Raw genomic sequence first — 23799 nt, forward strand, 5'->3', positions numbered from 1 at the left:
TTTGGAATTAATGTAAAGTAAAAATAAAGATATAGGGCAGCCCCCTGTAGTGGTGCCCATATGCAGTGCCCCGTGCCCCAGGAGAGGACCCCCTTAAGCAGGCCACCAGTAGTGCCCCTAGTAGTGATCTTCCTATGCAGTGCCCCCAGTAGTGGTCCCCCCTGTGTAGTGCCCCTTGTGCCCCCAGTAGTAAGCCCCTTATATAGTTCCCCCAGTAGTGGTCCCCCCTGTGCAGTGCCCCCAGTAGTAGTCCCCACCTTTGTAGCACCCCCAGTAATAGTCCCCCCCTTGTAATGCCCCCAGTAGTAGTCTCCCCCTTGTAGTGCCCCCAGTAGTAATCCCCCCTTGTAGTTCCCCCAGTAGTAGCCCCCCTTGTTGTGCCCCCAGTAGTAGTCCCCCCTTGCAGTGCCCCCAGTAGTGCTCTCCCCTTGTAGTCCCCCCAGTAGTGCTCTCCCCCTTGTAGTGCCCCCAGTAGTAGTCCCCCCCTTGTAATGCCCCCAGTAGTAGTCCTCCCCCTTGTAATGCCCCAGTAGTAATGCCCCCTTGTAATGCTCACAGTAGTAATCCCCCTTGTAGTGCCCCCAGTAGTAGTCCCCCCCTTGTAATGCCCCCAGTAGTAGTCCCCCTCTTGTAATACCCCCAGTAGTAGTTCCCCCTTGTAGTGCCCCCAGTAGTAGCCCCCCCGCAGTAGAGAGACACGTAATAAAAGAAAAAAAAAAAAACACTTACCTGAAACCCCGCTCCTGGTCCCGCCGCTGCTATCAGCTACCCTGTCCGTCCTCCCGGGCCGCTTTGCATTATGGGAGAGACGTCAGGACATCATGTCGTCTCTCCCATTACCCACTGCGGGAGCCGGAAGATGGCTCCCGCAGTGGGAGCAGCAGCGGCCGATGAGAGTCTGACAGACTTTCATCAGCTGCTGAAACAAACACACAGCTGCCGGAGCCGGCGGCTGTGTGTTTGTCACTGTGTAGCGCTGACCGAACTCCGTCCGGTCAGCGCTACACGTGCAGTGCAGCCTGTGTCACAGTGACAGACTGCCCGCGGACCGCATGGCGCCCTGCCCCCCGGCCCAGCCCGCCACTGTCCCACGTGCAACTCTGAATCAGGACATTTGTGTATATTTCTGTCCTGGCTAGATGAAACAGAAAGAACTGACCTCTAAGGACAATTAGAGAACACAATAGAAGGAAACTCTCTTCTAGGGATGAGGCTGACGGATAACAGAGTCAATTCGGAATCCACTGTTGAGAAGTTGTGATAATGGCCAGATAAGAGTAATCATTCCTGAATTGTGCAGGATAAAGACAGGGACAAGGTCATTTGTTCGCTAAGACTGTGAAAGTAAAGCACATCAAAATATTGACAGGTAAACATTCTTTGATTGCCTGAATTGTGAACTCGGATATTAGTTAATGTTGAATTTATCAGTAAATAGTTTGTGGTCTCCTTAAGTCATATTATAGTAAATGTCTAATTGGGCAGGATGCAGCAAGGGGTGAAATTCGGTCAGACAGGCATTCCGGGGCTTGGTGCATATGAGAAATGCGGTGGGTAACGCCATCTACAGATGGCATTACTCTAGAAGCCTATGGGCTTCTATTCTGGGAGTGCTGTGAGAGGAATCCAATTGGATCCCTCCGAGCACCCCCAGCGGCGCGTGCGTCCTGTGCAAGAGGGACTTCTGGGTCATAGAACCATTAGTCCCTCATGTGCAAAAAAATCACAAAGGACAGATCTTACCGAGAGAGTTGTCCTTTGTGATTTTTTTCACGCACACCGGCGTAACTAATACTGGCATGCATGTGAAAGGTGGCGGGATGCACCTCATCCCGAATGCGATGCGTCCCGCCCAGTGGGGCCCATTTATTAAAGATCGCATTTTGCAATGCGATCAGGGCATGCAGTACCGCCCATGATCGCATTGCAAAATGCGATCATAGCGGCCGAATGTATGATCCGCCACATGCAGGGTGCGATGTGGCCTGAGGCTGCTGCGCATGCGCAGTCCCGGGGACTGCACGAGCGGCGCCCACTGCCGGTGGAGGGATCGCATTCCCGATATTGATACATTTGCCAGCATCGCATCCCCCATAGAAACCTATGGGGGAGGCGGCTGCCAGCGGCAATGGAGGGATCGCAGCAGGTATCGGAGACCCTCAGTCCCTCCTTCATACATCCGGGGGATAGTATTTGAGGTAAACCCCCGAAAACAGGTGTTTTCGGGGAATTTACCTCAAATTTCCTTTGATAAATGGGCCCCATTATCTCTCTCCATTTTAACTGTCTCCAAGGTTTCATACATCTCCCCCACAGTAACTAGCAGTAAAATTACTTCTTAACTCTGCAGCACATTGAAGTCCTAATTAGGGACAAACTGCGTCCTGTGTTGAATCAATACGAGAAGTACCAGTTTACTTTGAAATCCGGGACGATCCTGACCTATATTATACAAGACGGGTGACTGGCAACCCCAGAGTGGCAAGCTGTATCTGCATAAGACATATATCTCATGCTACATGTAACCTTTATAAGATTTAGCGAAGAGAACGCTGCAAGTTTGACAGCTCAGCTCCCAGCCCCAGTAAACAGCAACCTTTGCCACTTGCTCTCCATTCTCTAGTGACAGAGAAAATGAGTCTCTTCCCCCTGGAGACGGTGCAAGGAGGGGGTATGATGATTGCTGTGGGCGGCCTCCTATCCCGGCTCACACTCCTCCTCTTCCCTCAGTGACAGTGCTGCTGCTGCTGCTGCATGCCCACTGCTGAGACTGGCTCAGGCTGCTCTCTCCCCGGCTCCCGTGTAGCAGGAAGTGCTGGCGCACGGTGACAATAAGGTAAAGGAACCCAATCTTAGCTGAGGTACCAGCCTAGCCTCCATGCCACCCTTGGGTTGGGCACAGGGATCCGGCACTACGGGCTGCAGGGTGAGCCAGAAAGATGGGGAGCGGCTGCGGGGTGCATGTGCAGAAGGAAGGTTGTATTGATCCTATTGTGCAATGAATGAAGCAGCACATGCATGCAGTCTATGGACACAGGAAAGTCATCAGCATCTATGGATATATCTATCTATCTATCTATCTATCTATCTATCTATCTATCTATCTATCTATCTATCTATCTATCTATCTATATTATAAAATAACCATTCAGCTCCATGATTGTAGGGTGCCCTTGGGATGTGGTCCTTGCTGTGGGCGCTGGGAAGAAGGAGGTGGGGGTGGCTGGCATCACACTGTCATTACATTACTCCCTGTGCCACATGCAGGAAGATCTGGTTAGTGTAGTGCCCGCATGAGACTGACTGGGAGCTGTGCCTCTGCCAATTATTACTATACCACGGGGATCTAAATGACAACGGAATTACAATTCCTTATCTGTCTCTTTCTGGCTAAAAATAGCTAAGTGATCTCATTGTATTTTGGCTGAAACCCATTTGGAAGTAAAAGGAAACAGGTTGGGGTGGGGTCCTGATAACACTGGTATTGCTACTGAATTACCTGTGATTTTGTTGTGTTTATATCATTTTACTTTATTTTACACAGGGATTTATTTCATTACTGCTTGACAGCCATCTTATTTAGTTATGACTTTTTGTATATCTGCTGCTGCTGCCATTTCACTCTGGGGCTGTAAAAAGTACATGTACAATGCTATCTGCTCAACCATATTCCTGGCCTGATGCAGATCATAAAACTGCATTATGTAATCGGACACGTGTCCAATGTCAGATCACATTTTGAATAATAGAACTGTCCACGTTATCAATTACTTTCTATTATGAATCTGTTTAGGTTATTTTAAATTCTGATTTATAAACAGATTAAAATGATACACTTACATGCCCTAATTTTGACTGTAGTGATAAATATGATAATGTAAAAAAACCCATAATCTTTAGTAATTGATCTTTTTGATCAGTGACCTTTGTATAATAATACAGTTACTGTCACCTGGCCATATAACGCTCTTACTTCCTCACTTGTCATTGCTGTTTGTCACAGATGGAAATGTACAATCTTTATCTAGGTGTACAGTTGATGTATGTCCAGGTACAGTGACATCGTAATCTGTATGTCATATATTAAATTTGGTAAACGCTCACAAACCATTATATAAATATGTTTGTATACACTAATAGTTATATAGCAAGTAAGTTGCATGTTGGTTATAGTAGTATATTTTATTTGCGCTCCTCTATTCATTAACTTTGCATTTAGGTGGATAATTTGCATTGGCCGGTCACTTGTAAATAAGGGCTTGATTTGTTCAAGTTAAAATTTTGCACCACAATGCAGCATTAATAAATTATCTCTACCTTGGCTCTCATAAGCAAGGTCAAGTCCAAATGTGCCAACTCTAAGCAAGGTTGCATATCTATTACCAAATCATAAACAATACTCCTTGTCTGCAGGCTATTTTTAAAATGCATTTCACTTTTAAAGGTACAGTCCCATGTAAAAATGAGGTCTGTTTCTTTAACACAAATTTATCTGGTCAAATGTAAGAAGACACATGGGTGTATATGTACTAATGCTCCTTTCAGACATAGCTAAAAACACAGGAATTAGCTTTTCCGCCTGCCATCGGTTCTGACTGAGGGAATTAAAAGTGCACTAACTTGTACTATGAAACCAGGAGTGTTTAATATTATTGCCATTTTAAATCTCGTTGCCAGAACTGCCAACAAGCAAAGCTGTGGCTTAGCAATTATCCCCTATGAAGTTGTTTTCATTCAAGCGATGTCATGCAATAACATTTGCAATTACAGTGTATAGTCACATTATACAATATAAGCAGAGAGGCTTCGGATTGTTCATAGCATAACACCCCTCCTCCTTCCTCTGTCATCATGTGATCACAGAGGAACTTGGCGACTGACTGGCTCAAACTCAGAGATCAGGTCACACTCTAATGTGGACTAGTAGAGGTTACAGGCTTCCATATAAGAAACAGTTTGTAGTCATGGCAGATATATCAGTTTGCTTCAGATGGATTTTTTTTAAAGGGATCACTTAGTTATAGAGGGAAAATTTGTTTCATATTAAGTAATTTATAAAACAAATACTGTGGGATTGAACCCTTAAACTGTTTTGTCATTTTTACTTTAATTACAGTAAAAATCTGGGTTTCATTTAATCGCTATCCAACTCATTATATTATTGGCCAGGGATATTACATACAACAAAGCTTTCCTAAAAGTCTTATAAAATACAGTTATTCAAGTTCAGGGTAAACATCAAGTGTCCGATTCTTTCTGCCAGGACAACGCACCATATTTCCTAACTACTGTATAATTGTCACATATATACTGTCTTGTCTTCTAAAATGGCCATCCAACTCTAGCACATTATCTGATAATAGGCCAGAGCAGTTGTATCTGAGATACCTGTACAAGCAGCACACTTGAGCACTTACACAATTATATATTCTTATCCATTGTTTGAAAGATGATTTGGGATTTTTTTTTAGCTCACCCTTTTTCATATAAATTATAAGCCCGTCATAGCAGGGTCCCCAATTCCTCTTTTACAATCATTGTTTGTCTTCTCATTATGCAGCGCTGCAGAATATGTTGATGGTTTAGAAATTAAAGAGTAATGATTTCTAATAGGCTTAGATGGGCGTAATGCTCATAAGGTCCACGTAATAGTCAGAGGGATTATGCACAAGTGCTGTTTTGCATGTGCCCAATGTATGATTGTGATTTATGGAAACAAGGATAGAAAGAACCGTATGGGATCATACTTACAATACTGCATATCAAAGACTGATTTTTTAAATGATTGATACATGTGAACCGGTGGGATGTCCAGGGCCGCTGAGAGCTTCAGTGGGCCCGGGTACTGAGAGGGCAAATCCTGGAAGGGTGCTCATGCCCCCTCCAAAAATGTGTTTTGAAATTACTAAGCGTGGCCAATTGAAGTGTCACCATGCACTCATCACAGGGGTGTGCTACCGGGGGGTGGGGGGGAGTATCCCTCAGCAGCTGACCCAGTCACCTTCAACTGGCTTGCTTACCCAGGACACTCCAACCGGCATTAGATTCAGGTAGCATAGCGGGGTTAGCATTAGATGTTTTTGGTGGGGAGGTTAGGGTTAGGAACCCCTGGGGGGGGATAGGCACCACTGGGGAAGGTTAGGGTAGGCACTAAGGGGGGAGGCTTAGGTTTAGGCACAAAGGGGCTACAAGAAGGGAGAGTTAGGAGGAGAAGGGGGGAGGGTAAGTATAGTTACCCAACCCCTTGTCGGGATACCAACCCTCGGGATGCCACTGTCAGTATTTTGACAGGAGGCATCCCGACTGCCAGCATTAGGTACCAATTCCTTTTTGCTCCTCTACTGCACATATCTGCTTGGATTCAATAATTAGCAGTGAAATGTGCCTGTTCTTATACTTTATTTTAGGGATGTGCAGGCTCGGATAGGTTCGAGTTTGCACGTTGAGTTCGGATTTTTCCCTCCAAAAAAACGGAACTCAGAAAGAGGCAAAACGTCATCTTGCATGGACGAACATCATCATTCCTGGACAAAAGTCGGCAAAGTGCGGCATGCCAAAAGTACGGGACTTATTGCGGCTAATTGAATACGGCCCTATGTCTCTTTATGGTGGCCTATTTGCAGTATGCTGGGGGATTTTTTTGCTGTTTTTTGGCCGCCCAGTGCTAAGCTAATTCAGGTTGCCTATCATTGTTATAAATTATTTCATTTTTAGAGTGACTGTTATTATACTGTCAGCAGCTGTTGACTAGATGAATGTTACTGATTAATCCATTTTCTCCAAGTACACATGCACTTTGTTTTAGATGCTTTAATCTGTTTGACTCTATTCTTTAAAGAAATTTTCTTTTTATTCTCCTCAGCAAAATAGAATGATAGTTAAAGCTGCATACACACACATCGATTTAGTAAATGGAAAAATGAACGAAAATTGTTCACTAAAATCGTTCATTTACTAAATGTAATGAACGATTTTTTTGAACTACAAACGATTTTTGCATTTTCTCTAACTGAAAATCGTTCAGTTGGTTATTCTGACTGAACTACAAACTACAAACGTGAACGCGCATAATCGTTCATCGTTTTAACTCAGAAAGTGAACGATTTTTTCAACGATTGAACGATAAACGATATCGTTATCGATAATCGTTCAAAAAATTGTTTTGTGTGTATGCACCTTTATTATTTAATACAACCAGATTCTCTGCATGGAACATCAATCTTATTAGGAAGTATACTTTCGGAAAAAATAGACAAAAAGATAAATAACTACATTTTTTTTTTTTTTTTTAAATTAAGAAAAAAAAATATTCTTTGTAATTTTTTTTTCTTTTACAAAAAGCCCATTAAAAGTAAGTGCTCAGGGAGGTAACCTACAGATATGTCCTCCATTTTTGCGCCATATGGCGTAAGGCGCAAAGTAGCATATTAAGCATAACGCTTTTGCTTTTTTACCCAGATTTGCGAATGAGTCACACCCAGAAATGTCAGTATTCAGGGCACTTGTACATTGTGCTTTTGTCACTTTAGTGATGTGAATAAGACTCATAGGGGGCAATTTAATTCAGCGCAATGTTAAATAGCCCCGGGAAGGAGTTCCCGGCGCTATTTAATTGACCGAGCTGTTAAATCCGACTACAGGTTTTCCGACCTAAGTGCCGGCCGGCACTTTAGTTGGAGATGCCTGTTAGCATGACTAAACACCCAGCTTAAGCCGTGGTAACCGGCATTCCTTGACTTCAATGATTCTAGTCGGACTTAACAGCGCGGGCAATTGAATCGTTTTGGTAGCTCTTTCCCTGGGCTATTCAACATCGTGCGTCATTGAATCACCCCCATTTTTGTGAAAAAGTCTGGTGGGATGGTTGGTGCAGCTAAATCGCACAGTTCGTGGCACACCAAATGGGGGTATTTACTGCGCTTTGAGGATAAGCGTATGTATTTGGATACATCTGTAGGAAATAGCAATATGAACCTGCCTAAAACTCAGCACTACTGTGGAGGAATTAAAATATATCACAAGTTCAAGTCACAGTATAAAAACTATATATTCTCACAATGGCCTGGAAGATTTCTCCAACCTTGTTATGTAATTTCAGGTGAGAAGATACTTCATCACTTCCATACTGTGCTATTCCTTGGAGGTTGCTTAGTGCAGTATAGTGTGAGCACTGTAAAAAACAAGTTTAAGGCTTATGTTGAAATTAAAAAAAAAAACATGTTTTTAATAATTTTGAAAGGAACTAAAAAACTACATTGATATTTGAAAGAAAAAAAATGTACAATCAACATATCCAGTTCAGGGATCTATGACCCGAGAAACCTGCTACCTTGAAAGTTATAAAATACTGAAAAAAGGTACTTTATATATAGCTGCTGCTCATTGCTTTCCTCACCCGCATGTATATGGTCAGGGCCGCCATCAGGGGGGGGGACTACAGGGACTCTAGTACCGGGCCCGGAGACAGAGGGGGCCCGGCTGACAGCGGCAAAGAATGCACACAGCGGCTGGCAGGGGGCAGGGAGAAAGCATCAGCGCTGATGGCTGTGGAATTTCAACTATGCAGTACCCACTGGAGCCGTCCGTGAGCTGTGATTGGCTCGCAGAACGGCAGCCAATCAGGAGCAGCAGCTCCTTATCAGCCAATCAGGGGCGGCCGCTCCTGTTTGGCTGCCGTTCCGCGAGCTGTGATTGGCTCGCGGCCGGCTGCGTAGTTCAGATGCTGCAGTGGCGCGGATGCTGGTGGACGGCTCCAGTCCGACTCCATAATTGAATTTCACAGCGCTGATGCTTTCTCCCTGGCACCTGCCAGCCGCCCTGTGCATTCCTCGCCGCAGCTAGCCGGGCACAATCTCTCTCAGGAGAACGCAGGTATGTTGACCCTGCCCTGTGCCCCCCCCTTCTCTAGTCCAGCCAGCGCTGTTCCCCCCAGTCCAGCCAGCCAGTCTTTCCTGCGCCCAGCCCCCCCGTTCAGCCAGCCAGCCAGCCTTCCCTGCCTTGCTCCTCCCCCAGTCCAGCTAGTCTTTCCTGCGCCCCCCCCTCCTAGTCCAGCCAACCAGCCTGTCTACCCTGTGCCCCCTCCCCATGTTCAGCCAGCCTTTCCTGTGCCCCCCCCCGGTCCAGCCAGCCTGCCTTCCCTGTGCCCCCTCCCCATGTTCAGCCAGCCTTTCCTGTGCCCCCCCCCAGTTCAGCCAGCCTGCCTTCCCTGTGCCCCCTACCCATAACCAGCCAGCCTTTCCTGTGCCCCCCACTGTTCAGCCAGCCTGTCTTCCCTGTGCCCCCTCCCCATATTCAGGGGCCCTGCCTATTGCGTTGGTACCGGGCCCCAGAATTTCTGACGGCAGCCCTGTATATGGTCATTAGGCTGATTCTGAGATGGACGCGCCACAGCCGATTTTTTTTTTAAGGCTGCGGGCACCTGATTACTACATTATGCTAATGCCTGAATCCGGCTGTCTCTGCCCATCCCGCCCGCTGTTCTTACATCCATCATCATTAGTATCGGGACATAAAAGGTCCAAATGATACACACATCCCATCTCCGTCTGCACACTGCCAACAGGCCCTGAAGTCGGGTGACACGCTCATGACACCCCCATAAGGGAACGCTTCCCATTTGGGGGCGGCCCCACTGACATCACGAGTGTTAGAGCCGAAGGGGCTTGCGATGAACGAAACCCTACCACAAGGGTCTCGTCGCAAGCCCGGTGGTCTTGACCATCGCGACCATCATCATGGCCGCTCTCTATAGCTGTGGGTGGTCACCCACAGCTATGCGAGCGGGCAGGAGGCCGCTCCAAAAAAAAAAGCGAGCGCTCTTTCAGAGTGTCCGGCTCTGAATCAGGCCCATAGGTCCATTTTACACAAGCACAATAATATACAGCATAGTATATTTGAGGAATGGTTCTCCATGGTTTATAAAATAGCCATTATTTCCCATTGTTTTATGGTTCCTAATGAGGTATTTCACACATTGGAGCAATATCAGCATATACAGTACTGCTGCTTCTATTTCTATTGTTTTGCACCATTTGGACAGATTTATATATGTTTCTTATGAGGAGAATATAGACATTGGCCACATAATACATACCTATTTTTATTTGTCATACATGCTGACTTATCAGTTATGTAATTTTGTAAAAACATTGCTCTACGTTTATATACAGATTTGTCCATCTACATCTTTGCCGATCGCGCTACAAACGTGCGCACACCGCGCCATGCAATTGCCTGCAGCAGCACACACTATGGCGCGCATTGCGATCACACCATGCAATCCTATGGAGGTGAAGGTGCGAATGTAGTACGCGTAACCGCTCGCAGGTGCACGCCTCACGCCATGCATGGCGTGATTTCCTGCGTACGCAGCAATGATGTAGCAGGACACATCTGTATATACCATCCAACGTATCAGATTTTAATATTTATATAGCACTCTTTCTCTAATAGGACTCAAGTTAGATAGTAAGAACACGATACAGTGGTTTACATTCTCAAAACCAGTAGCCTACAGAAACTGAACACGAGGAGGAGGTTTAGCTTTGTATGAAATACAGAGACGGCAGTAATATAAAGGATGGTGATGGGAGGCGTCTCTGGTCGTGTAGAAGACGGACCATGGCAGCCGCTGTCAGCAAATCGAGGCCGTAGCTGATGCTGGAAGAGCAGGCCACACACTACGGGTGGCGTGAATTTGTGACCAGAACTGTCCCCAGCCTCTGCCAGGACCACCCTGGCATGTTTGCAGAGCAGGGGGAATGCTGGGCCGCCATGTGACAGCCACAACTCCCAGCGGAGTTGCTGGAGCTCCGTCGGGCGCCCTGCACTGACAGCCGCCGGTGCAAACATTTTACTTGCCCCCTTGCAGTCTAAATTCTTTATCGTATATAACATACCCATCCACTAGACTTATGTTACACTCAAAATAAGCCTAAATCACACTGGTCCACAGATTCGCTCCCCTTCCTAGCGAGACCATGCCACGTTGTTTGGGACTGCTCAAGGGTATGCAGCAATAAAATAAACTTGGGCTACATTATTTCATCATGTTTTTGTCAACAACTGTTATATCAATCCATTATACATGGTTAATAATAAAGTGGGTTTAAAAAGCAAACACTTTATTAGAATTTTATCAGAATCTCGGTAACATTTATCAAAATGATGAAGTCCTAATTATGCGCCATTCTACAGATCGGTAATAAGCTACATATATTCCTTTCAATGGGCGGAATTCAATTGTATTCGCGGCCCGCATCTCCCGTCTAAAGTGACAGGAGATCGCGTGCCGCTATACAATTGTCCAAGATGTTCGCGCTGATCGCGCCCATAGATGTCAGGTTTAGTCGCGTAAAGCAGCTAAACCCGACCAAAGTGCTGGGCGCGATTGCGAAAAGTGATGTTTGGGCGCCCAAACATGTCACTTTTCGCACATTTCAGCTCTCATCCCCCAGGGGCTGCGAGCTGAAATGTAGCGCTGGCAGCTCATCGTGCCCGACAGGAGCAAGAATTGAATAGCTCCGTCGGGCGCGATAGCGGCTATAAAGAATTGAATTCCGCTCATTTTCTTTTGATGGTGCTGACCAGCAGAGGAGTTCGGGAAATATATTATTATAATTAACTTATATTACTAATATGCATGTTGGGCATTGTTAACCATACACCCATTAAAAGCCAACCAACTCTGCTATAACAATAATTTTTTATGTACTCAATAAGCAGGCTAACTTGTATGTAGTATATTTATATAGATAGACCAGTGGCCAGCTCAGCACTTGGAGGAGGAGCCCTGTATTAGGTGTGGACACATGGTAAACTGCGATGTGTACGTCTCTAGCACGATCATCTCCTCATTTGTGTCACCTGCATAATTGAAGAGGAAAGACACATAAATATAGGGATATGTTAGCATTGCTGTTTTATATAGAGCCAAAATGATAGTTAAGTTTAAGCACAATTTCAGGCATTAATAGTAAACTAAACAATGTATTTTTATTTTCCATTAAGTTTTGAAAAGGGAGGGAGTAGACGCTGCCAGCATGCCCTTTGTTATATGCAGAAGATCTGCTCTGATTATACAGTGTTAGTATATTGCAGCCATAGAAACATCGCCCACGGTTCCCACCTCCACATTAGTTGCCAGCACAAGTGTCTTGTGGAACAGTTGTCTATGCTGTGACACGGTTCCCCTTCTCACAATGGACAGTATCATTTCTTATATAAGAAATATATATATAATGCCAAAACACAAGATTATACATTTTAGAGAATTCATGTACATTCATTCACTGGCTATTTTATTAACCAAATGATTCGATTCAATTTGTTTTGTGTCAAAACATTATTTAAAAATTTATTAAAATTCATTCTTTGTTATATTTGTACACACTGCAATATCACAGCTATTATCAGGCAACTGGTCTGGCATGGCAGCTTATTATTAGTATTATTATTAACAGTCTTGTTGGTAAATGCGGTAAGAAGTTTTTAGTATTATTTTTATCATTTATTTATGCATTTATTAGGTATTGTACTGGGTGTATCATCCTGTCTATTGGCGCTGTATGGCAGCATCAGCACACACGTGGTCTGCCTTAAGCTGTCATTCGCGGCGGGACTTGGCATGCTGATGGTTGCAGCGCCGGAAGGATGGCGGTAGCATGGCCCCCCGCTGACAATATCGCCCGTCGGACCTGCATGCAGGTCCAACGAAAGATGTTGCTGAAGATGCGCGGGAGCGCACATCGTCAGCGACATAGTAGGTGCACACTGCCCGATGTGCCCGATATGCGGATCGGACGACATGTCATCTTGTGTGCACCTGGCTTCAGGTATTTCACTCAGTGTAACATACTTGCCAGCTGGGGACTTGGGGGAGTCCTGTTACACTCCAAGGAGAATAGACCAGCTTCCTGTTTCCACAGTCAGATGGGGCGGTCCAAGGGCATTGTGGCACGACACACTCTGAAACGAGTCATGCTGACTCCATGCCCTGCTGCATGATGTGGTTATGATGTGTGATGACACAATTCACAATGCCACAATCCCCTCTTCACACATCCAACCTGCACCTCTCCCTCTGGGATCTCTCGAAGGGTCCCATTAAATAGTCGGTTTGTATGCAGAGTATGCATAGTGGTTAGCAATGCTGCTTCGCAGCACTGGAGTCTTAGTTGCAATTTCAAACAAGGTCTACCAGAGCGGAGTTTATGGCCTGGATGTACTAACCTTGCGGTGTACATCCTGCCAGTCACCACAAAATTAATAATTGCATATGTACTAACATATGAGATTGGTATCGCAAAGAACAGCTTTGGCGATAAGAGCTGCCCTTTGCGAAGCTGCCGACGCCGGGTGAGGGGATCTCCGCGGGTCTCCTGTCCCCGGGAGCTTCCTGCTGCTGATCTCTGCAGGAAGTCCCGGGCTCCTCCTACCTGCAAACGGAAGAAGAATAAGAGGAGAAGGAGGCGGGGGACCCAGGAGGAGCCCGCAGGAGGCTGAGGTGAGTAGGGCCGGCAGGGAGAGGTGCAGGGTGGCTGCGGCGGGGAGCGGGATGCGGTAAGAAGCCCATAGGTTTCTATAGGATAACGCCAGAAAAACCTGGCGTTACCCTCCGCATCGAAAATCGGGAGGTCGGGGCTTAGTACATATAAAAATGTGGTAAAAACCCCGAAACCGGGTTTTTACCGCATTTTTCCTTTAGCACATCTCAGCCTTAATGTTCTACACTTGTTTGTGTGAATTTCCTCCCACAAAATCCAAAAATCAACTGGTAGGTTAATTAGCTTATGACAAAAATTAATCCCATTGTGTCTGTTTTAGGCAATTAAGACTGTAAACTCCAATTGGACAGGAACTGAGGGCCTGATTCAGACCCGCACGCAAGCGCTTGAGCGCTCGCAAGCGGGTCGATGGTGGGCTCTGCGCACGCGCAGTGGCCGCACTGCGCATGTGCAAGCCCCGGAGCGAGAGAAAAATTCTCTCGCTCCGTGGCTCACTACAAAAGGGGCGGCTGTCGATGTTGATTGACAGCTCGCCCGTTTTGTAGGCATGGCGGGGGGGTGGCTTCAGAAACGGAGGCGTTCCCAAGCGAACGTCAGCCGTTTGTGGGCGGCCTCACTGACATCACCAGTGATGTCAATGGGAGAGCTTCCGGCTCTATTAGAGCCGGAAGCTCTCTGGGGATTGTGGCCACGAGACCCTAACACAAGGGTCTCGTCACAAGCCGCGATGGTCTTGACCATCGCGACCATCATCCTGGCCGCTCGCAATAGCTGTGGGTGGTCACCCACAGCTAAGCGAGCGGCCAGGAGGCTACACAAAAAACAAAAAAAAAAGCCCTAATTTAGAGCGAGCGCTCTTTCAGAGCGTCCGTCTCTGAATCAGGCTCTGAGTGCAACTAAGATGGCTGCCTTGCCCTTTGTAACTATGTAAAGTGCTTTGAGTCCTACTGCGAGAAAGGTGCTATATAAATAAAGAATTATTAATAAAATGTTCTATGTTGTCCGGTGTTTACATAATAGGAGGAAAGAGCGTGAAGTGACAATAGTAAAATAGATAGAAAATAAAGGGCCTCATTTGACAACGATCCTAAATACCAGCGACATAATTGGTATTCATCATTACTTATCTCGCTGGCGAGGTCCAGGAATGTCCTCCTCGTCTGCGGGGTCCTTTGCTCACCTGCTGGCAGCCTATCGCTGCCAGCAAGGGGGTACACTGCCATGCACATACGCAATGGTAAGTCTGTGCATGATTGATTAACCCAGCGCCAGTGCCTTGAAGGCTTCGGTGATGCCGGAAAGGCTGCTGCCGGGTCCCCTTTGCCGGCAATGAGGACTGCATCGTGTCGTCATCTTATGATGGCAAAAGCTATGCAATGACAAACAGTGGTGATCTTAGTTTCCCGTTGTTTGTTGAATACAGAAAGGATGAGATAACATTTAGCGAGTGCTAAAGTGATCATGCATCGTGGTTAAATGAGGCCCAAAGTGTGACTTTGTCAAAAGCTCATGACTAGTCGGCATTAGAAAAATGGTCAATTTAGATGAAAATATTAGGCAAAGGAGTATATACCAAAAAAGAAGAATGGTTGAAGCTATTAACAAACCATAATGAAGAGATATTTTAGCATATTACAAAGTACTTTGCAAATACAGTAAACCCGAGAGTAAACTCTGGCACTCAAAAAGACATTTGAATGCATACAGAACAAGCGCACTAACTAATATGTACTATTGGTGAAATGGACTATGCCAGCATTAGCCTTTCACGTTGACTTTGCAATCAAGCTGACTATGATGTTGCAACATAATGCAAGATAAATGTGGCACTAAATAAGAGAGAGGATGGGCAAAATTTACTAAGCGGCGGGTTCTTAACCCCGGCGGTTTGGTGGAGGTTTGATGGCGGGTTCTATTCTGTTCTTAACCCCCGGGAAATTGGTGGCGGTTTTGCAGCGGTTTCTAAATGACAGCCCTGTTCTATTGCATTCTAAAATGTGTTTTGGCTGCGGTTTTGCTATCTGAGATTTACTAAGGCCAAAACCGCTGCAAGACTGCTGTCAAAACACATTTTTAGAATAGAATAGAACAGGGCTGTCATTTAGAAACCGCTGCAAAACTGCCACCAAACCCCCGGGGTTTAGAACAGAATAGAACCCGCTGTCAAACCGCCGGGGTTCAGAGCCCGCCGCTTAGTAAATTTTGCCCGATGAATCATCCAGTGATGAACACTGTATGAATGAAGCAAAGCATATGATACACTTGTTATGATTGGCTGATAAGGTTAAAGATTGTTTTAATGCTTTAAACCTGAAAATGTTTATTCACTGGTAATATTCATCCACTGGCTGATTCACTCTACATTCAATTAATTGATTTGATCGTTTAACGTTTATTGGTTTTCATTTTTGTCTTATATATTTTTTTTCCCTTTCTTTAAGAATCTCCAAAATGGAAGTGGATATTAATGGAGATAACAGGACTAGCCTTTCTTCTATACCTCTCACTAGTACAATAGAACGGAATTCTCCACTAAAAGTAGAAGCTGAGAAACCTCGCTGTTCTAGCACGCCATGCTCCCCAATTCGTAGAACTGTGTCAGGTTATCAAATACTCCACATGGATTCCAATTATCTGGTAGGATTTACCACAGGGGAGGAGCTTCTAAAACTAGCTCACAAGTGCGCATCAACAGAAGAGAATGCTGGCGAGGCCTTATCGCCTTTCCGCCCCAAGCCCCATGACTCCGGACTTTCCCGCTCCTCTCGGATATACAAAGCTAAAGGTCGACACTATCAGCCATATGAAATTCCAGCGATTAACGGAAGGAGGCGAAGACGAATGCCAAGCTCAGGTGATAAGTGCAATAAAGTTATTCCTTATGAGTCTTACAAGGCTGTTCATGGCCCTTTGCCCCTTTGTCTTCTTAAGGGTAAGAGAATACAATCAAAGTCCTTGGACTACCTCAACTTAGACAAGATGAACATCAAGGAAACCGCAGACACTGAGGTCTTGCAGTACCAACTTCAGCATCTTACTCTGAGGGGGGACCGTGTCTTTGCAAGAAATAATACCTGAAAAAGATAGATTTTGATTTCTTTAGCACCTATCTTGTTGCACATAAGAAAACCACTTTAAGAAACAGAATCTGTGCTACACATAATGGTTGTTTCAGTAGCACCTGGGAATGTACAACCCAAGCCAATTGAAATCGAGCAGCTTGCTGATGCTATACCACTTGGTTTCAAAGTTTGGTTCAGATGCACCAATTTTCAAGCCATTTCTACCTTGAAGGAGCTAGACTTTTTCAGTCTGGGATTACAATGGATTAGAATGAGATAGTTATCTAATTTTTTGAGTGACTGACAAAGATAAACTTTGTACCACATTTGACAGGAACGATAAAAATGAGGATTTCACTGATTATACGCTCTGCAGTGTGTTGTGGGTGACAAAGTTTAGGCTAACTAATTACTAAAATTTATGTTATGTTTGTGGATAAGTATGATTTAGATACTAAAATATTCATGAGTATTTTATTGTTTACTTGCTGAATGTCTTAAAATGAATACTTAGTAGCTTTAATATATAGGTGGGCAAATACTTAGTAATACAATAGTAATGCCCTTTCTCACTGCTCATTCATTCTACGGAGTCAAATTTGCTATAGAATTTGGTAGAGGTTTGCTTATGCGTTCCCTTAAAACAGAGTAACAATTTCCACATTTTCCATTGCTGTTTATTTCATCATTAATTCCAAATTTACTTTGTAGGATTAAGCAATAGATATTTTTTATGAACTATACAGTGCTTAGAATATTAGTGAAATGTGAATAAGTTCAGTGGCTGTTTTTTAAAAGTGTATAAGACAAAAAATATTTGAGAGTTTATTAGAGACAAATGACGAGGGAATAATTGCTCTGTCTTTAAAAAATAATTAAAAAAATACTCCCATCTGTTCAATTGGCGGAAGAGGCCTTTAGCCTTTTATAAAGAAAGTCTACAGCTCATATAAGAAATCTTATTTATAGGACCGGTCCTACTATCTGTACACAGGGCCTGATCCAGAGGCGCTCGCAAAAAGCGAGCGCTCGCTCTGAATCGGGGGCGCAGGTTTTTTTTAGTTGCGGCCTCTTGGCCGCTCGCATAGCTGTGGGTTACCACCCACAGCTATTGCGAGCGGCCATGATGATGGTCGCGATGGTCAAGACCATTGCGAGCATCGGGCTTATGACGAGACCCTTGTGGTAGGGTCTCGTGGACGCAAGCCCCAGAGAGCTTCTGGCTCAAATAGACACTGGTGAAGTCAGTGGGGCTGCCCACAAACGGCAGGCGTTCGCATGGGAACGCCTCAGTTTGTGAAGCCACCCCCCCGCCACGCCTACAAAACGGGGCGAGTTGTCGATCAACAACGACAGCCGCCCCTTTTGTAGTGAGTCCCAGAGCGTACGCTTTTTGCGCTCGCTCCGGGGCTCGCGCACACGCTGCACGTGCGCACTGGGCCACCATTGACCCGCTTGCGAGTGGGTCTGAATCAGGCCCACAGTCTGCTAGATGCACTCTAATAGAGCACTGCTGTACTGCACTTTCTGCCACCTTCAGTAAATCCATGTCCTTGCAGTGCTGTCTCGGCTGCATCACAAACCCAGAGTCAACGAATATGCAATGTTTACCATTAAAATCTATTTCCACTGCTCAGACTCAATGACTTTGAGTTGGTAATGCAGCAGCCTGGTTCTAAACAGCACTACAAAACACTGATCGATCAACTCCTAGTAATAAGATATACATCTTTGCATAGCAATTTCATCTAAACACTTTTTGAGGCTAAAAAATAATTGCAGCATATCCCCTAAAAACACTCTTTTTCAGGAGGTACCCGCAACTGTTAAGTGTCACCCGGATGTATGTATGCGGGAACCCCGGCAGATATCGGAGATGGTGTTAGCCATTTTAGCCTATGGGCTACACGTTGCAAAATGTACCCTAGGAGTGATCTGTATACAACGGCCACTCGCATGTACGTGGTCTGATGAGCGCACGGGTGTGGTATGATTTATCGATGGTTACCATGTCGACAATCCGGTCGACGTGATAATGTTGACATGGTTGGACTGTCAGCATAGTCGAACTGTCGCCATAGACAATGTCGACAATCACATCTATACGGATGATCTGTCAACATGATGAACTGTCGACAAACCGTTCCAGGTGGCCCTGTGGTCTCTTACCTTCTCCCGGCAGAGCAGTGGCTCCAGCATCTTCTTCCGGGTCCTGGCGGCAATGTGACAAGCACTTCCATGGGGGTTCTCCGATGCTCAAACGTTGTGGTGAGTATCTCGCCCCTAATCCCGAACCCTCCCCCTAGTGCCTAACCTTCCCCCATACCCTAACCCTCCTGGTGGTGCCTATGCCTAACCATTGGCATCCTCAGCATGTCGGCATTCAACATATTGCATGTCGACAGTCTGAACCATTTAGCCATTCTAATGTTGATATTGTTTCGACATTATGAATGTTGACATGCTTACTGTCGTCCTTCTGACAGTATAGCGACCGCACCTGCGCAACACTGGTCCTGAACCCTGAAAAAGAGTTACATTACACATCGCAGGGACCTGTACGTGTTTATGATATATATCAGGGTGATACTTAATTTCTTATTGCTGTAATAATAGTCCCAATAATTAATAAATATGCCCCTTGGTCTAGATTAGAAAGAGACTGAAAAATGTTTTTTTTATTCCTGAGACAACCTGCTTTACATGTCATACAGTCACTGGCTTGCTGTCAGACATAAATGCTCGCTGATACAGATAGCACTAGTGTATGATTTGTATAATGAATTCTGGGCACAGTTCAGTGATTTGCTTTTCCTCTATTACAGTTTTCTAGTAAGAACATGTACACAGATCACAGGTACTGGTAAACTAATGCCTGCTGCTATCATTGCCATTATTATTAGCCATTATTATTGTAGCCTTATTTACAATACTCAATATGTCAGGGGACATGTTCAGAGACACATTTATCATATATTGGTATGATTTGTGCGTTTTGATGACTTAATAGATTTACCATAAACGCATCTGACTTACCTAGGCTTTATAAATAATTTTATGCTTCTATAATTGATGCTATTGCCTTTTCCACCTTGTAGGTAAACTGGTGAGTGTTTAAATACTCATGAGATCATTTCCTTTCTACAACATGAACACTAATGTGAGCATTTATAAATATGGCAGCAGATGCTTATGACAGGCTTAAGCTTGTCCAGTCCAAGATATTGGCAGTAGTGCAAACATCATAACTGTTACAGTAAATGGCAAAGCCATAATCTTGTGACCAATATCTTCATACTGAAACATCCATAATATATTATTTTGGGTACAAACATTGCAGGAGCTCATGTACAAGAAGAAATGGAACAGAACAGTTTGCACTACTAAGTAAGCTTTAGAGACCATTGCTTATTGGTTTAAACAATTCAAGGTAAGGTGTCAACATTTTGACATAAATCTTTTTTTCTCAAATACATTGAAGAACTTAAAGCATTTGCTGTAATACTGATGGACATTAATATTGTTCACTCTGGTGAGCATAAATGATAAAAACAACTTGTTAATGTAAGACTTGCAGAGTGACAAGAGCCAACACAGATATGTTATATGTAAGAAATATAGCACAGTATTGATGAAACTGCTGCCATTCATGCTCCTGGTTAAAGGAAAATATATACTGTATTTATAATTGTTTTTGGTTAAGTTTCCAAATGAGCTCTGATCTACTGGTCTGTAGAGTAATAACTGCTAAAATACAGATGAGACAATCATATCAGGAATTATATTTATTAACCTGCTAGTTTGAGATTAAATTGACACATACATTGTACCAATCGCCTACACAAAAGAAGCCATTTTCCTTAAAGTGCAGTTCACTAGTAACTATTGATTAGGTGATGTGATTATTCTTTTGACGTGATATACATTGGTTTCAGCTGCCCACAATGGCTGTCTCCACTGAGTACAGGCTATTGGCACAGTTTAAGAATAAGTGGTGCCTTGGTTGCATTTTAGATTCGGGACTGTGATGCTTCAGACCACAGTAGACAATATCTTTGGGGTATATGTACTAAGCAGTGGAGAGAGATAAAGGACCAACCAATCAACTTCTGTCATTTTTCAAACACGTGTTTGAAAAATGACATGAGCCGATTGGCTGGTAATTTATCTCTCTCCAGTTTATCTCTCACCAAGGCTTAGTACATCTATCCCATCCATCACAGAAAGATATAACTTATTTAAAAGACTTGGGTTACAGCGATATGTATGACTATTTCTTACCTAATATAAATATTTGATGTTGAGTAGACAGTATATTTCTTATACATTTTTAAGCACTGTTCGTTTCTTGTCTTTGTTTCAGGAAGTACTCATTACATCCTTACACTGACCTGTGAGCCATTGGGTTCCTGAAGGATAAATTGGGCATAGGGTTTCCACTAACTGTCTACTAGTTGTCAAGAGGTTGTAATGTTAAACATGATGATTGCACTGAAGTTCTATTTTTCTTGAGATTAGTCTAGCTTAGCTGATTATCAATGTTAGTATGTATTGCAGGGATAGTAACTGTCTTCCCTCTGCTGTGTAACTGCAAATCCCACATCCATCACTGTTATAGGGTGTGAATTTATGTATTGTTAATCATTTGAAAGGATGATACAGTTTTATTCATATAAGCAGGGCCTGCTTACATGTTATTTTTCAGTCTCTCAGCCGATCTACAAATGGGTGGGACAATTCATGAAGCAAAAAAATTCTGCCTTTGTAAAAGGCGTTCTATCCATTCTGTAAAGTTGCTGAGAAACCAAGTACGATAATAGCAAAGCTAGTTTCCAAGCTAATGAATAGCAACATATAATTACGAACATTTTAATGTAACCGACCTTTCCTGAGAGATGTAGACAGGTTTTAAAGAGGAGGAAAAAATATATGTGCCACTGGTACCAGACTACATTTTATATAGGGTACGAAAACACATCGATGTTGACAAGCTTTTTAACATACAGCATGATCCAATCCTCTGTATCGTATTCCAAATACACAGTAAGCTGACATGTTACCACCAATGTGCTCCTACAAACTATTTTAGGAAAAAACTTTATTAACAGATTTTTAAACATGTAAAAACAATTTTTTTGGTATATTAATTACTTAATTAGACAATCTTGGGGTCAACAGCGCGGGGCTTTATTGGAGACTAAGGCCCAGGTTTATCAACGAGTGATTTTCTTATTATCACTCGTTACTAATCTTAAATGGTGCTCCAACCAATCAGCTCCTAACTGTCATGTGCTTGAAAAATGACAGTTAGAAGCAGATTGGTTGGAGCACCATTTATGATTAGTAACGAGAGATAATAAGAATATCATTCCTTGGTAAATCTGTTCCTTACCCTACAATGCAGGTTGCCTTATGTAAATGAGATACTAACAACATTTACATAGATATCATTTTATGTGTGTAAAGGGTCTCTTACGTTGATGGGACTGGAGATATTTCAGTGTGTGTATATATTTGCTGTGCTTCAGTGGTGCAACCTACTGTTCTGAAATAGGCTGTAAAGTTACTTAATATAGAACCATTGTAGTTATATGACAAGTTTTACTGGCCCATAGCAGGAATAACAACACTGTATCTCCTCATTAAAGACATCTGTATATCATGAAATATGACATTGCTGCCAGATTGTAATGAGCTACCTCTGCATTATATACCATTGTAGACAGATAACCCTTGAACATGCAATGGGAAGTACTGTAAGGTGGGCCACTTGTGCTAGACCTTTATGTCCAATGTTGCCAGCCCTAACCAGTCTTTCAGCATCAGTGAATAATAGTTTGCAGTAAGGTGAGTGACAAGGTTGCATATGCTATAAAAATGTGAACTCTAGTTATGGCATTGCAACCTTTGTTATATATTAATATTCCAAGATGCCGTTTTTTAACACCTAAACTTGCGTTTTACTGGCTCTTAAAGACTGTAGCTTCACCCTTAATGGTGTCAGAGTTCCAGCACTTTATTTAAATGATTGTTCTGTAAATCTACATGAAGTGTTTAGTCTACAAAACACTATAGGGAGCGATTTAATTGTTTTAGACAGCCCCCATTTGGCGTCGATGCGAATAGGCGCCCAATGGAACAAATTCAATTGTTGCTCCGTTCGGATGCCTAAATCTGTGTGGGGGGGGGGGACATATTTAGTCTCGCAGCATCCTGAGGTGCGAGAAGAAATTGGTGTAAAGTTTGTGTAAAGTCCATTTATTTCGGCGCCACTTCTATAGATGGGTTTCGCCAGTGTGCGCGACTAAACCCGGTGTTAGTAGCCGCGTTCAGTACTAATGGGAGCCAACAATTGAATTGCTCCGTTGGGCATCTATTTGTATAGACGGCCAGCAGGGGGCGCAAGAAACATTTGCATTGCCCCCTATAGAGTCCAATATTATTCTGCTCTATACACTTACTAGCAGGTGATACGTATACTGTACAAGAGAAACTGATTTTGTCATTATATAGTTAGTTTTGGCGTGTTTTGCAGTTGTATGACCATTCCATGTGAAATTCTTAGCATACAGGGTTCTTTTCCGTCCAGTCTAGTTGATGAATGTCATCCTTCTGGTTTATTTGTATTTATTCAGAGGCACTTGTGAAACATACAAGTATTTCTGCATTATATTATTTATTCACTGTGGCTATTTGTAAGAAAGCCCAGTTTCAGCTGACATACTCATGGTTTGGTTACTTATGACCTTTGAAGTCATTTAAAATAAAATGAGTTTTGTCATATTTTATTGTACTAGTGAATGATTTACAATGATTTCTGTTTATCTTTGCTGTTAACCGTCAACCAAAATACAGATGTAAATAAAAAAATGTAAAAACAAGTAAAGGTTTCTTCTTTTTTTTTTTATTCACCAAGTTTTTGTTTTGTGCACTTGGTAGCGGCTTACTGTTGTTGAATTATAATATTGATAAGTGTTAGTTTTTAATCCACATTCGTATGAAACATGCCCAATTTCATAGGTAACATTTTGCTAGAATTAGAGATTTTACTTAGCAAGTTCCTGACTATGTACAACAGGCATGTTAAACTCGCAGCCCAACTACCCATCCAGGATTCCTAGGCTTGATAGACCCGGATGGGCGGTACCCAGGAAATCCCACGACTGCTCTGCGGCCTACCTCCTCTGAATTTTTCTTCCAACTGTGGAGACTGTTCTCCCTTGGACAGCTGA

At 43.6% G+C, this 23799-nt stretch overlaps 1 protein-coding gene across 1 annotated transcript; it reads left to right on the top strand.

Annotated features, from left to right (window-relative positions):
• Positions 1 to 2733: 2733 nt before the first annotated feature.
• MACIR (macrophage immunometabolism regulator) lies at positions 2734 to 20658 on the top strand. Its single transcript, XM_088477662.1, has 2 exons — positions 2734 to 2836; positions 15947 to 20658. Exon 2 carries the CDS (start codon positions 15957 to 15959, stop codon positions 16581 to 16583), a length of 627 nt encoding a protein of 208 aa, XP_088333788.1. The 5' UTR covers positions 2734 to 2836; positions 15947 to 15956; the 3' UTR covers positions 16584 to 20658.
• The last annotated feature ends 3141 nt before the right edge of the window (positions 20659 to 23799 follow it).

Source organism: Taudactylus pleione, unplaced genomic scaffold (genome assembly GCF_031769625.1).
Source record: "Taudactylus pleione unplaced genomic scaffold, aTauple2 ptg000202l, whole genome shotgun sequence".
Classification (NCBI taxonomy): domain Eukaryota; kingdom Metazoa; phylum Chordata; class Amphibia; order Anura; family Myobatrachidae; genus Taudactylus; species Taudactylus pleione.